This window comes from Grampus griseus (assembly GCF_964374135.1).
Source record: "Grampus griseus genome assembly, chromosome: 11".
NCBI classification, from domain to species: Eukaryota; Metazoa; Chordata; class Mammalia; order Artiodactyla; family Delphinidae; genus Grampus; species Grampus griseus.
In genome coordinates this window covers 95,332,007-95,354,231 of record NC_139005.1, presented here as the reverse complement: position 1 = coordinate 95,354,231, position 22,225 = coordinate 95,332,007, and the positions used below count along the sequence as shown (strand labels likewise).

Here is a 22,225-nt window from a genome sequence, read left to right as displayed (position 1 = left end):
TGTGTGTGTGTGTGTGTGTGTGTGTGTGTGTGTGTGTGTGTGTGAAAAGGGACCCAGCTTGTGGTGAAAAGGCAGGTCGCGTTTTGCAGGTCTCTATGAGAGAACAAAATTGGGGAGTATATGAGGGTGTGTAGATGCAAATCCCAGTTCTGTGGGGAGTCGTACTTAAGAAAAAGAACACAAAATGAGAAACAAAGAATTGCTTAGGGAGCCTTTCGGGGCTTCAGAAAGGACCCGCGCAAGCGAGGGGCCAGGAGCTTATGCTTCATTAGCACCACGATAAACACGCCTCTGAGGGTCCATTTCAGAGAGAGAAAAGAAAAGGGTGAGTAAAAATATTTTACGTGTAAAGAAAAAGATGAAAAAACAAACACGGCGTGTGGGTACAGGGGGCAAATAATGCAAAGAGAGGTGGGCTTGGAGACAGCGAGACCCAGGTTAGAATTCCGTCATTTAATAGCTGTGTGACTGTAAACACGTTTCTTAACCTCTCTGAGCCTCAGTTTTCTCATCTGCAAAATGGAGACAAGACCACCTGCTTTACTGGGCTGCTGTGAAGATTAGAGAGATGACGGATGTGAAGGGCCCAGCACGGAGCCAGAAAGACATGCTCAGTAAGCAAGAACTAGGGATTTATTATAAGATGTGCACAGACAAGCAAGAGAATTAACAGGGAGCGTAGGAGCAGGCATGGAGGCGGAGAGTAAAAGGATATGCCAGATGAGACCAAAGGGTAACCAGGGCCAGGGAGCGCAGATGTGCGGGGCAGGTTCACGGCTCAGGGTTAGGGGTAACTCCGGCCCCTGCCATGCCAGCCCCTTCCCAGCCTGTCCCACCTCCCCGCTCCCCAACACACAGGCAGCCTGAGAGCGCGTGCTCTGGGGATGCCTCAGAGGACCCTGCCCAGCCGGGCCCACCGCACACTCACTGAATGAACTGCAGCCCCTTCTCGATGTCCGCTTTCCGTCTCTGCCTCTCCATCAGTCTCTGGGGAGAGAACACAGTCCATCAGGCAGTCAGCGGGGGCCAGTCACCGTCCAACCCCCAAGCCCCCAACGTGTGCTCCCTCACTCCCGTGCTCACCCCACCTCACAGGTGCCAGGGCGGGTGGCAGGAGTGTCCCCGAGGGCAGTGACCTGTCTCGAGGTCTACACAAAGTGTCTGAACCAGGTACACAGCTCTGCCCTCCACACCCACATCCCACTGGACCCTGAGTTTGCACAGTGACTTTGATGGGCCCAGCCTGCTTGGAGGCCACCTGCCCTTTCCCATGCATGGCTGGGGCTGCAATACTGCACGGGATACCCTCAAGTTCAAGGGAGAAACCTTGTTTCACCACTAAGCACAGTTTGGGGAGAAGAGACACAGAAAAACAATGCCGATGATCACAGCTACAATGTAGCACCACACGTGGGCCAGGCACTCTGTACGAGGGTCTCACTGAATCTGCCATGAGGCGGGTGTCATTTTGTCCCCATTTTACCAAGGAGGAAACCAAAGCTCAGGGAGCCCCCTTCATGAGCTGGCTGGCCCCCACTGCACCAGGCCGGGGTGGCCCGGTACCTGCACCATCTCGGCGAGGTGGAGGGAATTCCCCACGTTACGGATGAGGGAGACGGAGCCTCAGCAAGGCTGAGGGATGGCCCAAAGTTGCACAGCAAGTGAAAGGCACTGAACTCGTACAGGGATGTGCTCCGGAGATGAAGGGAGTGAAAACTGAAGGCGGGGGTGCTTAAGGAGAAGGGAGGCTCAGACAGAGCAGCTAGGGGTCTGGTACCTCCAGGGTGAGCCCCCGGGAGCTGGGAGCTCATGGCCAGATACAGACAGCCCACCTGGCTCCCCTTCCCTGCAACCATGGAGGTCAGCTGGTCCCACGCAGTGACAGCCAGGAGGGGGCTGGGCCTTCCCCGGGTCAGAATCTGAGGCTGGGGTGCCCACGGCCCAGCTGGCCAGCACTTTCTGCCCCAGCCATTCATGGGCCCTTTCCATGCTCTGCCCCATCAAACCGTTACTGCAAGAGGATACGGGCAAGGCCGGGAGGTGGGACTGCCCAGCCCGGGACTGGGGGACGCTTTGTACCTCGGCCCCCGCACAGCATCCACAGAGGGCCGGTATGCGGACACAGGGAGTGGATCCTCACTGCCTCACTGGCAAAGAGGTGTAAAAAGGTGTGAAAAACACCAGCTACTTTGGAGAGGCAGCAAGTGTATCAAATTGACACCTTCCAAAAATTCTCTACTTCCTTGTCCTTTATTGCCACCTGGGTTCTACAACGTTGTCTTCGCATAAGGTAAGCAGGCAGGGGTCACTAAGCCCGTTTTACAGATGAGGAAAGTGGGGCACGAAGAAGTGAACTCTCTTTCCCAAGGTCACTCGACCAGTGAGCGGGCAAACAGGGCTGGAACCCAGCTTGTCAAGGGCCACATCCTGCCCCACACTCTGAGCTGTGAGACGCCGTGTGGCCCGGGGCCAGCAGGGTGTCCGTGAGGCTCCACGGAGACGAGAGTATGGGAGCCAAGAGCTCAGGCCACCAGAACCTCCCTCCTCCCGCTTGTCCTTCCCAGGAGGGGTAGAGCCACACCGCGTCTTCAGGCTCCCAGAACACTGTCGCGCACAGCAGCTCCCCACCCCAGGCAGGGCCAGGGCCACTGGCAAGGGCTCACTACACGCCTGCTTGCCCTGCCAGGGCCTTGGGCCAGGGCTCTGGACTCAGACCTGGATGTGAAGGCCAGCATGTGCACACAATGTGACTTTGGACCTCAGTCATATTCCTGATGGGGAAAGTGGGGCTGATGGCACTCCCACCGCATTGGCTGTCCTGAGAGGTTAGACTCGTGCAGAGCGCCTGGCTCAGAGCAACAGTCCGACAACTGCGGAAGTGTGTGTCCTCCAGCACCGCCCCTCCCTCCTGCCAAAACCTCTGCAAGTGTCTCCTGGGATGGACACAAAGATCCTGTTCTCCTGCAGGAGGCAGGCTGCAGTGGCCCTGGGCCGCCTGTGCCTCGCCGAGCAGGTCTCTTGGTCGGTCTCTCTGTCCTCAGTGTCCCTGTCTGTGACACAAGCTCTCATCATCCTCACGCCCATGCCCCACGCAGGCTTCCAGCCGGAACAGGCTGCTGGGCTTTCCTGTCTCCTAGCCTGCGCCTCTGCAGTTCCTTCCACCTGTGCAGCCATGCTCCTCTCAATCCTGTGAACGAAATTCCATCCATCCTTCAAAGCCTGGCTCCTCCATGGAGCCGCTCCTGGTCCCGTCGACACGACCATCACACACTCATTCACCCTATTTCCTGGGGGCCTGGGGTCAGGCCCAGTCCTTGCCCTGGAAGAGAGGGTCTTCAGGTGGGGAAGACAAGGGTGCACCGATCACCACACAGGGAGGCCCGGCACCGGCAGGGGAGCTGTGGGATGGGGGAAGGTGCCGCTGGCCGTCACACACAGGTGTAGCCACAGCTGCCACGCCCATTCCCTCCACACCACCTGCCCCAGACAAGGACCAGCCTCCTCACTGCCCCCATCTCCTCAAGGTCGTCACAGGGGTCTTTCAAACCACAAATCAGACTCTGTCCTATCCAGCCCGGAGCCTCTCTTTACCTTTCCAGCTGGTCCAGCTCCCCACACCATCTTTTCCAACCCCGGCCCGGCAGGACGGCTCCCGCAAAGAAGGGTGGCGAGAAGAAGAAGGGCTGGTCCACCATCAACGAGGTAGCGACCAGAGAATACTGTCAACATTCACAGGCACATCCATGGGGTGGGTTTCAAGAAGCGCGCCCCTCGGGCACTCAAAGAAATCCAGAAATCTTCCACAAAGAAGATGGGAACTCCAGATGGACGCATTGACACCAGGCTCAACAAAACTGTCTAGGCCAGAGGAACAAGGAATGTCCCATACCGTATCCGTGTGTGGTTGTCCAGAAAACATAGTGAAGAGTCACCAAACCAACTCTGTAAGTTGGTTACTGAGGTACCTGTCACCACTTTAAAAAATCTACAGTTAATGTGGATGAGAACTAACTGGTGATCGTCCAATAAAGTTACAGAACCACACACACACACACACACACAATTCCCCACACCAGCCCATGCCTCGTGGGAACACCTGACCTATTACGCTCCCTCACCCCCAACCCCCGGCCCTGTTCAGCCCAAAGTCCTCTCAGAAAACCTCAGTGGTCAGACGCATGTCTGAGTCAGTTCTCTAGGCCCTGAGGTCTGAGCAAACAGAAACAAATGCTGCCTGTGACCATCCCAGTGGTAATTCCTGATAAGTCTGAAGTCCATGGCGGGGAATAAGCATTCTCTGCCCCAGGCAGCATGAAGAAGGCTCCTCACCCGGTGGGCGTGAATCCACTTCTCTAACCACCAAAATCCCAAAGGAGCAGTGCAGCCATGGACGTGGGCTATGGAGAGGGGTTCGGATCCCCCGAGGGGCAGTTTCCTGCTGGGTAAATTGGAGATTACAACTAGCACCCATCAGCAGGATTAATACATAGAAGGCACTCATTTCAGGGCCTGGTATACCAGACACTTAATAAATGGTGGCTATTAGATCAAAATTCCTGTGCTGGACATTCAAGTCAACGTTTGCCATATGTCCATTACATGCAGATGAGAAGGCCAGGGTGCCTTCCCTACTCAGGCCTTACAACCTAGTTAGAGGCATACAAAGATATCCCAGCAGCTGTACCCCAAACCAGGCTCCTGTGGTAAACAGGCTGGGATGAGGCACAAAGAAAGTGGAAGCTCCTCAAAAGGGGCAACGTCTGAATTGGGTTTTGAAGGTTGAGTAGGAGTTGGCTCCTTGGTGTCAGGGAGGGCAGGCCTTCTGGTGGGCTGCATGTGATGGTTTATGAAATCACTGTCATCTTCCACATTTTATCTGATCCTGACTGTGGGCTGGACCATGCTGGGACCCACATTTGAGAGATGGGGAGAGTGAGGCTCAGACGGCTCACAAGGCCTACAACTGCTGACTTTAGGTTGGTAAAGACACTGCTGCCCTCCCCCCTCAAAGGCACAGTAGAGGCGGAACCGCTCAGCAAACTTCCCAGGCACCTGAGCCTGTGCTTGGTGTCCGTGAGCGCTTGTGTCCCACAGAAGGCAGATGTGTCTGTGGAGTGACTAGGGGGAAGGCTCCCACACAAAAATATGTTTCTCTCAATTTCCTGTCCCAGGATCTATATATCGACCACTCTAGATTCATTTTATTGAGTGTAAAGTTCCCAGGCCAGGGCTGGCAAATAGATTTCATCTCATTAGCAAAACTGCCAGTCACCTAATGCCCCACACGCCTCCCTTTTCCTCAGTTTCCCTGCCCTGGGAAGAACATTTTTATAGGTGGTTGTTATGAATTAAATGTTTGTGTCCCCAGTAAATTAATACGTTGAAGCCCTAACCCCTAGTGTGACTGTACTTGGAGAAGGGGCCTCTGAGGAAGTAATTCAGGTTAAATGTGGTCACGAGGGTAGGGCTCTGATCCAGAAATTTCTTCTGGTAGCCTGGCTAGACGAATACAGATTTTGGTATTGAGAAGTGGGGTGCTGCTATAACAAACAGTAGAAATACAGTAAAAATAAAAACAGTAAAAATACAAAAGTGGCTTTGGAGCTGGACGATGAGTAGAGGCTGAAGGAGTTTTGAGGTACATGCTAGAAAAACCCCCAGACTGCCATGAAAGGACTGTTGGTAAAAATACGGACACTAAGGCAATTCTGGTGAGACCGCAGATGAAAATGAAGGACAGGTTATTGGAAACTGGAGGAAAGGTGATCCTTGTTAGAAAGTGGCAAAGGACTTGGCCGAATAGTGTTCTAGCGTTCGGTGGAAGGTAGACTTTGCAAGCGATGAAACAATATTTAGCAGAGGAGCTTTCTAAGCCAGGTATGGGAGTTGTGGCATGAGTCCTCCTTACCGCTTACGGTAAAACACGAGAGAAGAGAGATGAATTGAAGAAGGAATCGTTTAACAAAAGGAACCAGAACTTGAAGAATCAGAACATTCTCAGCTTATCCATATTGCAAAAAATGAGAAGGAGTGTTCTGAAGAGAACACCTAGGGTGTGGCTGAACAACCGTGTGGTAAGGAGATCAGTATGCATCAAATCAGCCATCAGCAGAAGTCGGAAACAGAGATGGGATTATACCAGCAGAAATAATTCCAGTTTGAACTAAAGGGGACAGAGAAGGCTGGATGACGGAATGCAGGAAGGCTGCAGGACTTCTGGAAGGAATTCTACAGGACAGGATCATAGAGCCATTTGGCTGCAAACATGCTCTATCCTTTAAGAAAAGGGAAATATAACCCCAAAGATAATTCAGAGATCATCAGGGCTGCCTCCTTGGTTTCAAAGGGTGGGGCTACTGCCTCCTTTTCAACAGGCCCAGAGCCTTGGGGGGCAAAGTGCTGGAAGAGCTGTGGGGGTGATGCTGTGCCCCAGTGGGCCGGGAAGGGGGAGCATCAAGCCAAAGATGCTTCTCCAGCCTGAAAATCGAATGGAATTTGCCCCATTGGGCTTTGGACTTGCCTGGATGGAACCTGTGACCTCTTTCCTCTTTCCGATGAATCCCTTTTGGAATGGAAACGTCTATCCCATGCCTGTCCCACCACTGTATTTTGAAACCTTCTAACTTGTCTGGTGTCATAAGTTCACAGCTGGAGAGGAATCCTGCTTCAGGATGAATCACACCTCCAGTCTTAACCGTATCGGATTCAGATGAGACTCTGAACTTGAGACTTGATGTTGGAATTAGTTAAGAATTCGGGCGCTGTCGGGATGGAATGAATCCATTTTGCATGTGATAGAACATGAATTTGGTGGGGGGGGGGGGCAAGGGCAGAATTGATAGATGGAATGTTTGTGTCCCCCCGAAAACCTTATGTTGGAAGCCCTAACCCCCAATGTGACTGTTTGGAAATAGGGTCTCAAAGGAGGTAATTAAGGTTAAATGGGGTTATAAGGGTAGGGTCCTGATCTGCTAGGATTAGTGTCTTTATTAGAAGAGACACCAGAGAGTTCTCCCTCCCTCTCCCCGCAAGCAGGCATCACCAAGGAAAGGCCAGATGAGGCCACAGTGAGAAGGCAGCCAGCTGTCTGCAAGCACAAGAGAGCTCTCACTAGAAACCAAATCCGCCAGCACCTTGATCTGGGTCGTCCACCCTCCAAAACTGCGAGAAAATAAATTTCTGTCGTTTAAGATGCCCAGTCTATGACACTTTGTTATAGCAGCCAGAGCAGACTAAGACAGTGGTTAAAAAAGATCATGTGTTCTCAGCTAAAGAGGGAGGCGAGTTCCTTGAGGGTCAGGCACGACTCAGATAGGGCACTTGGTGGAGGAGCAAGGAGCATGTAAGCCAAACAAATCTCATTCCTTTTTACAGAAAAGAGACTCCCACCGCCAAGCTGGGCAGTCCCCCAACCCTGGGTCCAGGTTCTTATAATTTAGGAATTTCAAGATGGATCTGCCTCAAATGGGCTCTTCTCAGAAATACAGCTGTGAATTAGAGCCAACAGAAAATGATTCCCTCAATGTATCAGCATGGTACCTGACCTCACACCCAGGTGCACACCTGGGTTCAACTCCAAAATCTGTTCCCTATTAGCTGCATACAAGCTGCTTAATTTCTCGGTGTCTCACTTCCCTCGCCTCTAAAACAGGAAAAGTAATATCTACTGTAAAGGGGTGATGTGAAGGTTCAATAAGATGTCTGACACAAGATAAACATTTAATATCAACTATTTTTATTTTATAATCATTATGATTACTTTAAAAGATGGGCAAAGAACATGAACAGGAAATTCACAGGAAATATAATTCATTAAGAAAAGTTACTCGAGGAGACTTCCCTGGTGGCGCAGTGGTTAAGAATCCGCCTGCCAACGCAGGGGACAGCGGTTCGATCCCTGGTCCAGGAAGATCCCACATGCCGCGGAGCAACAAAGCCCGTGTGCCACAACTACTGAGCCTGTGCTCTAGAGCCCGCGAGCCACAACTACTGAGCCTGTGTGCCACAATTACTGAAGCCTGCGTGCCTAGAGCCCGTGCTCTGCAACAAGAGAAGCAACTGCTATGAGAAGCCCGTGCACTGCAATGAAGAGTAGCCCCCACTCGCCACAACTAGAGAAAGCCTGTGCACAGCAACGAAGACTGAATGCAGCCAAAAATAAATAAAAATAAATAAATAAATTTATTTTAAAAAAATAAACGATCCTCAGGGAATTCCCTGGCAGTCCAGTGGTTAGGACTCAGTGCTTTCACTGCTAGGGGCCTGGGTTCGATCCCTGGTTGGGGAACTAAGATCCCACAAGCTGCATGGCACAGCCAAAAAAAAGGAAAAGAAACTCACTGATGACAGAACCACATGTTAAAACAACAAGACGACACTTTTCACTCATGAGGCTAATGAGAGAAGAGAGCCAGGTCGATGAGGCGGAGGAATGGGCACTCTCCAACACTGCCAATACAGTGAGTGTGTGAACTGATGGTGTCTGTGAAGCAACGTCTACCAAAATGAGCAAGCTGCCTACCCACCAGCCAGCTCCCCTTCCTCCTCCCTGGCACTGCCCCAATACTGTTGCTTTCCCAGGTACCTCGGTGAAGCTGCACTGGGCTAAACCAATCGTAACAGTCCTTTTCCTCGCCAGGACTGGCTTGGACGAGGGCATGTGACATCACCCTGGCCAATAGGAAGGAGAGGAAATCAGCTAAGGGGCTTCTGGGAAAGACTTCCCTCACACTTAAAATGGGACAGGAGAAATAATCCCTTTTCCTGCTGCTGTATGGCAAAGCGTAGTAAGAAGATGGCAGAGAAGAAAGACTGCCCAAAGGTGTTTAATAAACTGACTCAATGAACTGCTCCCCCTTATTTATCACTTGAGATTTTAATAAACTCCATTTTGAGGAAGAAATTCTGTTACTTGCAGCCAAAAGCCTTCCAAATGATAAAATGCCCTTTCCCTTTGACCCAGAAATTTCTCTTCCAAGAATTTAACCTACCAAAATCCTTGTACAAGCCCTCAAATTATATTTGTACAGGGATTTTAAAAATATATTTATTTATTTATTTGGCTGCACTGGGCCTTAGCTGCAGCACTCAGGATCTTCACTGCTGCGTGCAGAATCTTCGTTGACGCGTGCGGGACCTTTTAGTTTAAGCATGCGGAATTTTTAGTTACGGCATGCAGGCTCTTAGTTGCAGGCATGCGGATCTAGTTCCCTGACCAGCGATCAAACCCGGGCCGCTGCATTGGGAGCACGGAGTCTTAACCCCTGGACCACCAGGGAAGTCCCCAGGGATTCTTTTTCTTTTTTTTTTAAAGAGAAAAAAACTAGAAGCAACCTTAATGTCCACCAGTAGAGAATAGCTTAATCAATCACTTGCATTATGGAATACAATGCAGCTATTGAATCTATATGTACTGTCATGGAGATGTCTCTGTACGTGGTTGAGAAAGGAAAAAAGCAGATTTCAGAACATTCTGGGTTGTATGATTACCTCTGTGTGAGAGAATATTCTCCAATTTAACTGGTTCTCTCTGGGACCTGGGATCTGCCAAGAGGCAACAGACCACTTTCCTTTCTGCTTTATATACCTCACCATGGTCTGGACTTTTTGCAGAGAGCAAGTATTAGCCTTGTAATCTAAAATACAAAATGAGATGACTGACATCAGGCCAACAGTAGGACAGGGGCCAAATGGGAACCAGTAGCCTGATTTTAAGCCCAGTGCTCCAGGACTGCCAAAATGTCCATGGACTGTTCTTCCCAAGAAAAAGACCAAACCATTGACCTGAGAACCATGAAGGAAACACATTGTTTTTTCCATTTTGGAGAAGGGTTTGAAGATGACAGAATTTTAAAGACTCAGATCTTCATCAGACCAGGCAGGGACTGTGCTAGCCCCTCCAAAATCTCAACGTCTGGCCCATGCTTGACACAGAGGAGGTGCTCAGGAAATGGTGGTTTGGATGAAAAAGAAATGGATGAATGTGTATCAACTCACCCAATCCAAGCATTACCTAGATAAGAATGAATGAGTGTTGAATACATAAATGAGCAAAACTGAGACCGAGATAAATTCACAATCAGGTAATAATATTAACATTTCCTGAGTGGCTACCATGTTCCAGGGGCTGTCATGATCCCTATACACATAATACCTTCCTTAAGGATTGCACAATCCTATGAGATAGGGACTGCTATCATTCTCATTTTGTGGAGGAGGAAACAGAGGCACAGAGAAGTCAAGTGACTTGCCCAAGGTCACACAGCTGAAACAAGGTAGACCTGGGATTCGAATCCTAGCAGCCTGGCCCCAGGGCCCACACACATCACCATAATTACCCTTATTGTCGCCCATTAAGTAATCAGACCCAGCCCCAGGACCCTGAGTGTGTCATCGTGCTCAAGACTCCCCCACCCCCAAAATAATTCCCTCCTCTGCTCCTGAATCCCCTTCTGGCTAGCACAACCTTGATTCCCTTTCTTGGTCACATTTTTAAAAAATTTTTATTGGAGTATAGTTTACAATGTTGTGTTAGTTTCAGATGTATAGCAAAATGAATCAGTTGTACATACACATATATCCACTCATTTTTTTTTTAAGATTCTTTTCCCATATAGGCCATTACAGAGTATTGAGGGGAGTTCCCTGTGCTGTACAGCAGGTTCTTCTTAGTTACCTATTTTATATACAGTAGCGTGTATATGTCAGTGCCAATCTCCCAATTTATCCCTTCCGCCTCTTGGTCACATTTCGTGAAAGGGTTGTCTATGCTGTTCCCACATCCTCACTTCCTACTCCCAGCAAGCCCATGCCCACTCCACTGAGGGTGCCTGCCAAGGGTCCTCCCCGTCCCAGGGGCCTCCGAGCTGCTGAGTCCAGTGGGGGACAGCTTTTTACTGGCCTTTTCTAGGACCCCTGGCTGCGTCTGCTGGTCCTCCACTCCTCTGCCCAGATCTTCCAGTTAAGGGACGGTGCTCTCCTCACTTGACATGCTCTCCCCAGATGAGCTCTTGCATTTCATGATCTCATGAGTCATGTCAGTGACTCACAAATCTATTCCTCCCACCAGGCTCACCCCCTCCCCAGTATTTCAGATTCACATCTCTTACCTTCTGGGAAGCGCTTACCCAGATGTCCAATCTCCAGACTGTTGAGGACCTCTGTGCCTTTCCTCATCCTGAACCCTCTACGTGGAACGCCCTCATCCTCCCCAGCCCGCCCCCAGCCAACTCCTACTCATCCTTTAAGACCCAGCTTGGATGCCTCCGTGTCCAGAAAGTCCTCCCTGGCGCCCATCCCAGTTGGGCTGGGTGTTCTTCTCACTCAACACATCCCAAACTTAACTCAGCAGCTTCTCCCCTAATCCTGCTCCTCCGCCATTGTTCCCCAACTCTAGTCCTAGATCCAACCGTCATCCTGTTCTCAATCTCCAGTTCCTTCCACCCTCACCTCCCAAACACTTCTTCACTCTTCTCCCATCATCTCCACTAGCAGGCCCTCATCATCTCTGACCAGCAGCCTCCGTCGAGCTCCCTCCAATCTGCTGCCATTTGGTGGTCAGGGGTATCCGACATACATGTCAACGTCACTCCCCCGTGCGACATCAAAACCCTCCCAGGTGCCTGCACACGCACAAATGAATGTAGGTTTAAGAAAAGGCGGAAAGTGAATAAGCTCTGTAGTCCACTAATGTACCGATGCCAGTTTTCCGGTTTTGATCATGTATATTGGCTGTATATCACCATCAAGGGAAGCTGGGTGAAGGGAACTCTTTGTTACCATTTTTGTAACTTCCTGTGAAGAAAGTTAGAAAACAAACCAAACCTTGCATGACACCCACTACCAGGAGGACAAAGGTCAAGCTGCTCACCCAGGTCACACAGCACCCACCCATGGCCAGGCCTGGAATGTGACACTCCAGCAACTTTGGAGCATCCAGCTTCCCGTTCAAGCTGCCCGCTCTTCCTGGAACAACCCTAATGCCCAGTGCTTCTTTAAAGCTCAGCTGAGGGCTGCCCTGGTGGCGCAGTAGTTAAGAATCCGCCTGCCAACGCAGGGGACACGGGTTCGAGCCCTGGTCCGGGAAGATCGCACATGCCATGGAGCCACTAAGCCCGTGTACCACAACTACTGAGACTGTGCTCTAGAGCCCGCGAGCCACAACTACTGAGCCCACGAGCCACAACTACTGAAGACCGCGTGCCTAGAGCCTGTGCTCCACAACAAAAGCCACCGCAATGAGAAGCTCACGCGCCGCAACAAAGAGTAGACACCGCTCGCCGCAACTAGAGAGAGACCACGCAGCAACGAAGACCCAATGCAGCCAAAAAATAAATAAATAAGAGGATTAACAAATTAAAAAAAAAAAAAGCTCAGCTGAGGTGGCTCCTCTACCAGGAAGCCTTCCTTCCCCAAACCCCACCTTTGCACAGCACCCCAAGCTCACAAGCACTGCACCGATCCTAGTTAATGTTCCCATTCTCTCCCTAAACTAGGAGCTCCTTGAAGCCAGAAGCTGGGTCTGATTCATCTCTGAGCAGCACAGAGAAACATATTCTGAGTAAGTGGAGTCTCATAAATCCTAGAATAACAGTGAAGATGTGGGTTTCAGTAATCTTTTTTTTTTTTTTTTGGCATACCGCGTGGCCTGCGGGATCTTAGTTCCCCAACCAGGGATGGAACCCGGGCCCTTGGGCAGTGACAGCATGGAGTCCTAACCACTGGACCGCCAGGGAAATCCCTCAGTCATCATTTATTAAGCACTTTCTCTTACCAGGTATTATTCTAAGAGCTTTAAGTATAATACTTAATCCTCATAACACCCCTTAAGAAAGTACTACTATCATCCTCATTTTACAGATGAGGAAACCAAGGCACAAAGAGGTGAAGTGACCGGCCAGGGTTCGTTACTAAGTGACAGAGCTGGGCTTTGAACTCTGGTAGTTGGACTCTGGAGACCACACAGTGTCACCTCCTGACTCAAAAGTGCTCCCTCACCCCCACAGGCCGCCTTCAGCCTAGACCCACACTGCACCCTGCCACCCCACCCCGAGCACTCACCTGCCCCAGTGCAGCCTGCAGACGGGCCACGCACAGCATGAACACCACCTGAGCTTACGTCATCTCCACGCCTGGCACTTCTCTTGACTCACCAGGCCCTCGATGGCTTACTCCGAGAGACCAGGAAGGCTTTAATTTCACAGTCCCCGACCTCACTCATCAGCTTTCTGGGTCTGCATGGAGCCCGAGGACCCTCTGCTCCAAGGAGGTCAGGGAGGGGTCTCAGCTCACTTCTGGAGGCTACCTGCTGGGCGTGAAGCACCTTCTATGGCAGGGGTTTTGAACCTGGGGCCCAGGGAGAGAATTCAGGGGTATGTGACCTTTCTTCAGGGGTCTGGGAAAACATTTGCAACTTTTTTCACTAACTCCTACCTGATATTTAACATTCCACTCGATTATGAATGTAGGCAATACACTCAGTAGTGTCAGCACAAGAAATTACAGCTTTTTCCCTGTCAAATTTCAGCTACTGCGGACACAACAAAATATTGTTCACGCTCACAACTTCAAAATTACAGTAGTTACATTAGACTCACTGCAGATCTTATTTTTTAGTGCATTGATGTAAAAGCCCAGCTGTAGTTCAAGAGAATTGGTTTCCTTTGTAATCCTGTGTATGTTACTTTATGCATTTAAAAAGAGTATTCTGAGGGGCTTCCCTGGTGGCGCAGTGGTTGACAGTCCGCCTGCCGATGCAGGGGACATGGGTTCATGCCCCGGTCCGGGAAGATCCCACATGCCACGGAGCGGCTGGGCCCATGAGCCATGGCCGCTGAGCCTGTGCGTCCGGAGCCTGTGCTCCGCAACGGGAGAGGCCACAACAGTGAGAGGCCCGCGTACCGCAAAAAAAAAAAAGAAAAAAAAAGAGTATTCTGAGAAGGCATGCATGGGCTTCCCCAGGCTGCCTGATAAGTCTGCAGTACAGAGGTGCTTGGGAAGTCCTGCTCTCAGGAATCAGGTTATTTATCCCTACAGTAATCTCAAAAGTAGGTGCTATTATCCCCACTTTCCACCAAAAAGCGAGACTTGCAAAAATAAAGTCTTTTTTTTTTTTTTTTTTAAATGAGGCTTGGCGGGATCTGTGACTTGCCCAAGGCCACACTGCTGCATGGGAAGGAGGCTGCAGGTACTGGCACCTCCAGGCTCCGCCAGGAACATCTGTCCAGAAATGAACACGCAATGGATACCCGCAGGACTCAGCAACCTGCAGTTTGTTTCTTTTAACTGGCCACCTTAAATAGAAACCAAAGTTCAAGAAACTTCCCCCAGGCCCCCTCCACGGCCCCACTATAAGCCAAACTAAGAGTCAGCTGCAAAGCGTAATCTCCACCCTCCCACAGCATTCTGGTTCCAAAGGGCTTTTTTTTTTTGTTATTTATTTTTGGCTGTGTTGGGTCTTTGTTGCCGCATGCGGGTTTTCTCTGGTTGCAGGGAGCAGGGGCTACTCTTCGTTGCGGTGTGCGGGCTTCTCATTGCAGTGGCTTGTCTTGTTGCCGAGCACGGGCTCTAGGCACAGGGGCTTCAGTAGTTGTGGCATGCGGGCTCAGTAGTTGTGGCTCGTGGGCTCTAGAGCGCAGGCTCAGTAGTTGTGGCGCACGGGCTTAGTTGCTCTGCGGCATGTGGGATTTTCCCGGACCAGGGCTCGAACCCGTGTCCACTGTATTGGCAGGCGGATTCTCAACCACCGTGCCACCAGGGAAGTACCCCAGTGCCACCAGGGAAGTCCCCCAAAGAGGCTTTTACTTTCTTCATCTTGTCTTTCTTGTTCGCAACAACCTAAGGGCCCAACTGCACAGAAGGGTTCAAACCCACATCTTTCTCCAGGGGCCCAAGCTCTACTCCTGCTTCTCCACCTCCAAGACCCACCTGCTAGGCTGCTAAAGTGAGACATTTAAACAGTAACTCTTTTATATATATAATAGAAAAGTAACAGAAGCTCACTGTTAAAAAATAAAAATGAAAAAAAAAAACAGAGCTTGCCCAGAGTCCAGAGCTCAGAGTGACTGGTTACCACTCTTTTTCTTTTTTTTGAGCAATTTGAAGTCACTGCTCCTGTTCATGGGCGGAGAAATCCCCACCTGGGCACCAAGAGTTTCATGGGCTGCTCTGCAGAGGGCCCTGAGCCGGTTCCAGTCCCAGCCCTGTCCCACGCTAGCTTTCAGGGAATCAGCCTGAGCCTCTTTTTTGTCATTTACAAGATGGAGCTAATGATATCCACCTTCCAAGACTATTTTGCAGATTTACATAGTCCCCTCCGCCTACACACACACACACACACACACACACACACACACCCAGAGGAGGTCAGAAATTTGTGTTTCTGCTGAACTGGGCACCATCAGAGAATACTTGGCAACTTTCAAAATTATCCTGTAAGTACTTTTCAATCAGTCAACCCCAATTTCTTTGCAGTTTCCTTCTAGGCCACTCTTTTCTGGCAAGGGCTGCTCTGGACCACCCTGCTACTATTATTCATTTACTCAACAAATAACCACCGGACACCTTTGTGTGCAATGGGCTCTGCCAGATGCTGGGAGAACAAGGTTAGTTCTTGTTCTGGCCAAGTGTCCTGGCCTTGGACAGCCTGTGGTCCATGCACAGCAAGACAAATAAAAAGGCCAGTGTTAAATGCACAAGTAATGATACAGTTAAGAGTTACAAAGAGGGCTTCCCTGGTGGCGCAGTGGTTGGGAGTCCGCCTGCCGATGCAGGGGACACGGGTTCATGCCCCAGTCCAGGAAGATCCCACATGCCGCAGAGCGGCTGGGCCCGTGGGCTATGGCCGCTGAGCCTGCACGTCCGGAGCCTGTGCTCCGCAGCGGGAGAGGCCACTACAGTGAGAGGCCCGCGAACCACAAAAAAAAAAAAAAAAAAAAAAAAAAAAGAGTTACAAAGAAACTAAAATAGGAAACGTGTCAGGGAACGATGGAGAGGGGGGTGGGCTGGGAGCTTAGCGAAGGCCCTTCCAAGGAGGTGGCATTTAAAAGGGACAATTAGGATCCAGTCACAGGAACGTGGGAGGGGGGTAAGGGCACACCTGGCACAGGCTATGGCGAAGACAATGGCCCTGAGGTGGGAACAAACTTAGAATATTCAAGGAAAAGACAGAAGGCCAATGAGGCTGCAGTACTGAAGTGAGGGCAGGCCAAGCAGGAAGGAAGGGGCAAGGGACAGGCTGAGGCTGGTCAGAGAGCTACACACGGGCCAAGCTGGAGAGCCAGCACTGTGCTCTATGTGTGCCAGGAAACCACTGGAAGGTTTTCAGCAGAGGAGTGACAGGGTCTCTCTCTTGAGAAGATCCACTTGGCTGCTGTGTTGAGGACGGACGACAAGAGGGGAAGGTGTCAGATTAGTTAGGAGGCTACTGCAGTCGTCCAGGCCTGGATCAAGGTAAGCCGTGGAGAAGAAGATTCAGAAACACTCTGGATGTTATTAAATGTTCATGGCAATCACAACCATGCCCTCACACCGGGTGGTCTTTATAGCTTTCAAAGTTCCTTCATTTAAGTTTCAGAGCAAACCTGAGGCAGACAGGACTAAATCAGCAAGGCCATTTTTCAGAACAGGAGACTGAGGCCAGGAATGACAGGATGATGGTGCCCCAACTCACGCAGCAAGTGTGTGCTGGGACTGAACGAAAGGCAGGACTTTGGACTCCCTGCCCTGTGCTCCTCTGCCTGCAAAGGGACAGGGTATGACACGAATGCTCCAGAGAACAAGAGCTTAGATGAGCCTCTGAAAAGCCCGGAAGGGTCAGAGCCTCGACCTTGCCCGCAGCCCTCAAGGAAGCGCTCGACGGATTCTCGCTGGCTGACCCCAGCTCTCAGCGTCAGGGAATCTGATACCCGGTTCCCTCTCTGAGTCATGGTGTGGACAAGACAGGAAGAACTGAGGGGTGGGGGGCCCCTCGGGTTTCTTCTGAAAAACAGAGACCTCTTTCACCTTGAAAGATTATCATGAGGATTAATGAGAGACTGTGGGCAAAAGCACGATACAAATGTTAGATCATTAGGGTTTCCAGACAGATAAGAAAAGAGCTCCATGGAGACTGAAATAGCTTGACAGCATCTCTCCTGCAGGACGGCTAAGACCTCGGACTCAGGAGTCCAGCAGGCTTGGCTCCCTCTGACCCCCTGCTCTACCTCAGCTGTGTGATCTTGGAACCTCAGTCTCCCCATCTGCAAAATGGGGCTTTTAAGAGTTGTTCCTGCCTCAAAAGAGTCATTAAGTGGATTCAGTAAGAGAAAGCACAAGCACAGGGCCGGCACACGGCCGCATTCCAGACACGGTGGCTGCTGTCGCTACTGCCCCTGTCACCATCAGGCCTGGGTCTCAGCCTCTGATTCGGGGCTCGGGAATTGCCGCGGAACTGAAGTCAACTAGAGATGTCTGCTGGATGCAGAAATGCTGCCGCCCCTCCCCTCTGGGCCTCCACAGCCTGATGGGGAAACAGCGCTAACACACCTGCAGAAGCCATCAGGGTGCCTGCAAAGAAACAGACTTACTAGGAGAAATAAATAAGGTGGGAAGGAGCCCCATAGCTGGTGATGACAGAGAAAGGAAAACGAGCCTGTTTTCTATGGGCCATTAAATGTGATGAAAGGAACTGGCTTCTGTGGAGACTCCTGGGAGCTGACACGTAGCAGTCACTTCATCAACCCCAGCTGAGGCTCCAGTTGAGGCTGCAGCCAGACTTCCTCAGAGGATACCTCCACCTTCTGCTGTCTCACCTTACCACCACCAGCCCCGTCAGCCTCCTGCCTCCCTCCCTCCCAGCCTTACCTAGTCCTCCACTGGGCCAGCTCAAGAGCCAAACTGCCCGGGTTTGCCCTCCAGCTCTGTCACTTACACGATGTCACTTAACCTCTCTGTGCCACAGTTTCTTCATCTGTAAAATGGGGACAATTATAGCGCCCACCTATAGGGCTATCATAAAGATTGAATAAGCGCATCTAGGAGAAACCACTCATGAGAGCTGGCCACTAGCTAATTGCTGGATTGGTGTTTGTTAAGTTACTAAAAAATTTTAAACCCCTCTAGTTCCTCTCATCTGAGTCTCCTGTCCCGATCCCCGGGCACTTGGGCTCCTCCCAGAGGTTACCACCAAACATCATCAAACCTCAGGGCTCATTTTCGGAAAAGGAAACTTGGGCCTGGAGAACCCAAGGGACCACAGTGGCAGAGCCTGACATGAACCTGAATTCACACCTGCCACCTGCACTGTGGCTGTACCAGATGATCTGCCTGTTCTTACTTCACACCACCGTGCCTTTGTCCAGCTCAGTGCCTCTCCTTAGAATGCCCTTTCTCTGGCCTTTCTCAACCCATCTTTCTTTTTTTTTTTAATTTTTAAAAAAATTTATTGTATTTATTTATTTTTGGCTGTGTTGGGTCTTCGTTGCTGCACGCGGGCTCTCTCGAGTTGCGGCGAGCAGGGGCTACTCTTTGTTGTGGTGCGCAGGCTTCTCATTGCGGTGGCTTCTCTTATTGCGGAGCACGGGCTCCAGGCGCGTGGGCTTCAGTAGTTGTGGCTCGCGGGCTCTAGAGCGCAGGCTCAGTAGTTGTGGCGCACGGGCTTAGTTGCTCCACGGCACGTGGGATCTTCCCAACCAGGGATTGAACCCGTGTCCCCTGCATTGGCAGGCGGATTCTTAACCACTGCGCCACCAGGGAAGCCCTCAACCCATCTTTCAAATATTTAAATGGCACTTCTTCTCAGAAGACCTTCCACCCCCCAGGGCAAAAGAAATCTTCTTCCTCTACACTGGGACATAATTCAATTTGACAACAAAATGGCTGAATGCGTCCTCCTGGCACCTCCACGGGGGCCTGGGACACAGAGGGTGAATCAGATCCAGTTCCTGTCCTCGGGAAGCTCAGGTTAATCATCCATATCTTTCTCCTTTCCAAGCCACAGGCTCCTCCGTGGCGTCAAGCCAGGCACTGGCAGGCACTAGGAACTGAACTCGGATCTCCACACTCAGGGCTCAGTCTTCCTTCCACCACCATTCTGCCTTCTGCAGTCAGGCTTCCAGAAACCTCCTGAGAGTACCTGCGAGGCCATGGGGCACAGGGCTGGTTCATTAAAACTCCCTGGCCTTGGGGAGCCTGCTGACATTTTAGCTTAAGCCCCCACCCCCGGAACATTTGCCAGTTCAAACTGTCCTGGTCTCTGTTCTTGTCTACATATTTGGGATGGAGGTGGTCCAATTCTGACGCCATGCAGCACACTTAACAGTCACCCGGGACTGGCTTCAAATCCAGCCAGGTGATCTTGGGCCAGCCACATAAATCATGTGTTCCTCAGTGTGTTCAGCTGTGAGATGGAGATAATAATGCTCCCCCCTCAAGGAGCCACTGTAAGAATTAGCCAGAATGTTCGTCAACCTCCCAGAGCGGAAGCAATTGTGGTGAGCCCAGAATCCCCTACCTCTTCTCCACCCCAGCCAAGCATCCCCATTCTTTCAAGCTCAAGACCCACTTGCTGAAGGAAGCCTTCCCTAACTTTTCCAGGTTACCCTGAGAGCTCTCTCTTCTCTCCACTCCCACCGCATTGACCCTAGTATTGCCCATTTCCTTGTTCTCTCATTGGTTCGCTAGTTAACTTTCTCTTCCCAACCAGCCTCTAAGTGGCAAACTCAACCCAAGCCTGCCCCACAGCATCGCACTGTGCTCACAAGAAGCGCTTGAAAAGTAACTTGCTAAGGTAGCCAGGACTCTGGGAGAAGGTGAAGATTTGGAGGCAGAAAACCAGGTGGGAATCCTACCTCTGTTATGTGACCTTCCAGGGAGAACCTTCAGCTCTCTAAGCCTCAGGTTTCTCATCTGGAAAATGAGGACTGAAAAATGTCGAGCTGACATGGTTGCTATGGAGGACAGATGAGCCAGCATATGTGAAAGCCCTTTTGTTATAAACTAAAAAGTGCTATTTAAGGGATTATTATTTTCAGATTTTCAAATCCAAACCTACTGATGCCTCAACTTTCCTATACCTAAGACTCAAGAGCCCAGCTCTTAGCCCCAAATAATCCACCCAAACCCACATTCTTAACTGTTCATCCTAAACAAAAAGCCAACAGCCTAGAATTCACAGCATCCGTGGAACCTCGTCCCAGCTCAGGGCTCACAAAACCTCTCTCCTACCTTCAGATCTCAGCCCTCCTGGACACAGGTTTCTCCTTCCCAGCTCAAGGAAGCCCACACCACAAACCTATTCCAACTGCGATTGGCTGGGCATCATTTCTAGCTTGCAGTCCAATTTCCACGGAAAGTGAAAATGGGGAAAGATGACCAAGGTGGGTATGGTAGTATGTGGGGGGAGAGGGGGTCTAAGTCTTGGTAGTAGCATTAAAGATTCTGCTGGAATTTTGTGTCCACTAGCGGCTAAATGTACTATAATTATCACATTTGTGTGAAAATCCAAGGATCTGCATTCTGCTGTTTTCATGGCACTGGATGAACTGCAGGCACTGAGGAAAATGCTAAGAAGTTGGAGTTCAAAGTCTTGTACCCAGGAAACAAAAGTCCCAGTAAGCAATCCCAGAGAAATGAAATCCCTGACAAAGCTGATGTGGACACCACAGTCCCTCACTCCGGGCCCAGGCCCCTTCTCCAGCCCCTCCATTCCTTCTCCAGCCCCTATTCTTACCCATTAACGCCATGTAGGTATCACACCCATCAGAGTCTATCAGAGTGAATCCTGATTTTTTTCCCCTGGGAATACTGCTTTGTCTCTGTGAAAGACCCCCAAACCGGGCACCTTATAAATATCCGAGCCAGACAGATTTTAAGAGGAAATCGGGGAAAGGAAGGAGCAGGCCGGGAGGAGTCCCTGAGGCCCGCGGAGGGCAGGAGGGGAGTCCGAGGCCGGGGTGGGTGGCTCCCGTGCACTCATCTCCCGGGGGCGCCCCCCAGGCGCTGGAGCTGTCCCCCGCAGCCCCTCTGCGCCCCTGGTAAGACGACGGACCCCTCGCAGGCCTGAGCCCAGGGACTGATCCCGCGACCGGAAATGCACCCCCCAGACCGCGCCCCCCTTTCCTGCCGCCCTCTCCCCCGGGCCGGGCCGCAGGCCCCGGATCCCCGGGCTCGCGTGGCCGCCGCAGCCGGCAGGGGCGGCCCGTCGGCGGCTGCGGTCCCTCCAACTCCCGGCGCTGCGGGGCCAAGGCGCACACAAAAGGAAGGGGCGCGTTGCCAGCGACGCCCCCGCCAATCGCCTCGAACCCCATCGCGGGAACCGGCAAAGCATCCGCACACCCCAAAGCTTCGGACGCCCAGGAGAGAGCCCCCCACGCAATTAGTTCCAAGACACCCCTCGGGGGGTTGTAGAGGCAGCCAAATCTCCCAGCGGCAGGTGCCCCCGGCAGCACAATAACTTTGAAACTTTGGGGCAGGGCACGGGGGCCGGGAGGGGGAGCCCCAAAAAGAAGGAAAGGGGGGTTGGGGGACTATTCGTTTTTGCAAAATGCACTCTCCGGGTGTCCCCGCGCAGCTCCGGCCTGGCCAGGGCTTTCCGCACCTCCTCCCAGCCCGGCGCGGCCCCCGGGCGCCCCGAGCCCTCCAGAGCCGGCCGCCGGTTCGCGGTCGGGCCCCGGCCTCTGCCCCGCGGGGCTCGGGCCGCGCGCAGCACTCACCTCGGCCGGGCTGCGCTCCCCGCGGGCCTGCGCCGAGCCCGATAAATGGTATGCTATGACTAGAGGTATGATTACGTTATTATTATTAGTAATAATAAGAGTAAATGCTATTTAATTACGGGCGGCAGCATCCTGCTCCCGGCGCCGCCGCCCCGGCAGCTCCGTCCATGTGGCTCCGGAGAGCTTTACTTTCATTTCCAGCCCCCTCGGCCGGCCGCTCGCGGCAGCACCCGCTGGAGGCACCGTCTCCCAGCAGTTCTTCCTCCTCGGGTCCTAGAGCGCGGCTCCCCTAGCCGGGCGCCGGGGGTGGGCGGCGCGGGCTGAGCACCTGGGGGCGGAGGGGGCGGGGAAGTCCCCCTTCCCCTTGGAAAGCTCATGCCTGGAATTCACCTTTATCTTCTTAGAAAGTGTCCTTCCCTCTTGGGGCTTTTCTTTTGGCAATTCTGCATTTCTGGGCTGATGCTGTTCTAACTCAGCGCCTCCGCCCTTCCTCATGTGTGTAAAGAGCCCCCCGGGGTTTCCAGATGCTTTCAATG

General features: G+C 51.7%; 1 protein-coding gene and 1 pseudogene across 3 annotated transcripts in view; one reads left to right on the top strand and one right to left on the bottom strand.

Annotated features, from left to right (window-relative positions):
- Window positions 1-21,894, bottom strand: part of ZC3H7B (zinc finger CCCH-type containing 7B) — a 54,022-nt gene extending 32,128 nt beyond the window's left edge. For both annotated transcript variants that reach the window (XM_082665587.1, XM_082665588.1), the window contains exons 1-2: window positions 21,690-21,894; window positions 929-987 (exon numbers count right to left, since the gene is read on the bottom strand). In XM_082665587.1, coding sequence (XP_082521713.1) covers window positions 929-981 — 53 coding nt within the window. In that variant the 5' untranslated portion in view covers window positions 982-987; window positions 21,690-21,894. The remainder of the gene's footprint in view (window positions 1-928; window positions 988-21,689) is intronic.
- LOC309829944 (large ribosomal subunit protein eL31-like) lies at window positions 2,939-4,018 on the top strand (annotated as a pseudogene). The gene is made up of 2 exons: window positions 2,939-3,021; window positions 3,645-4,018. The product of its transcript is annotated as a large ribosomal subunit protein eL31-like (transcript).
- Window positions 21,895-22,225: the final 331 nt, after the last annotated feature.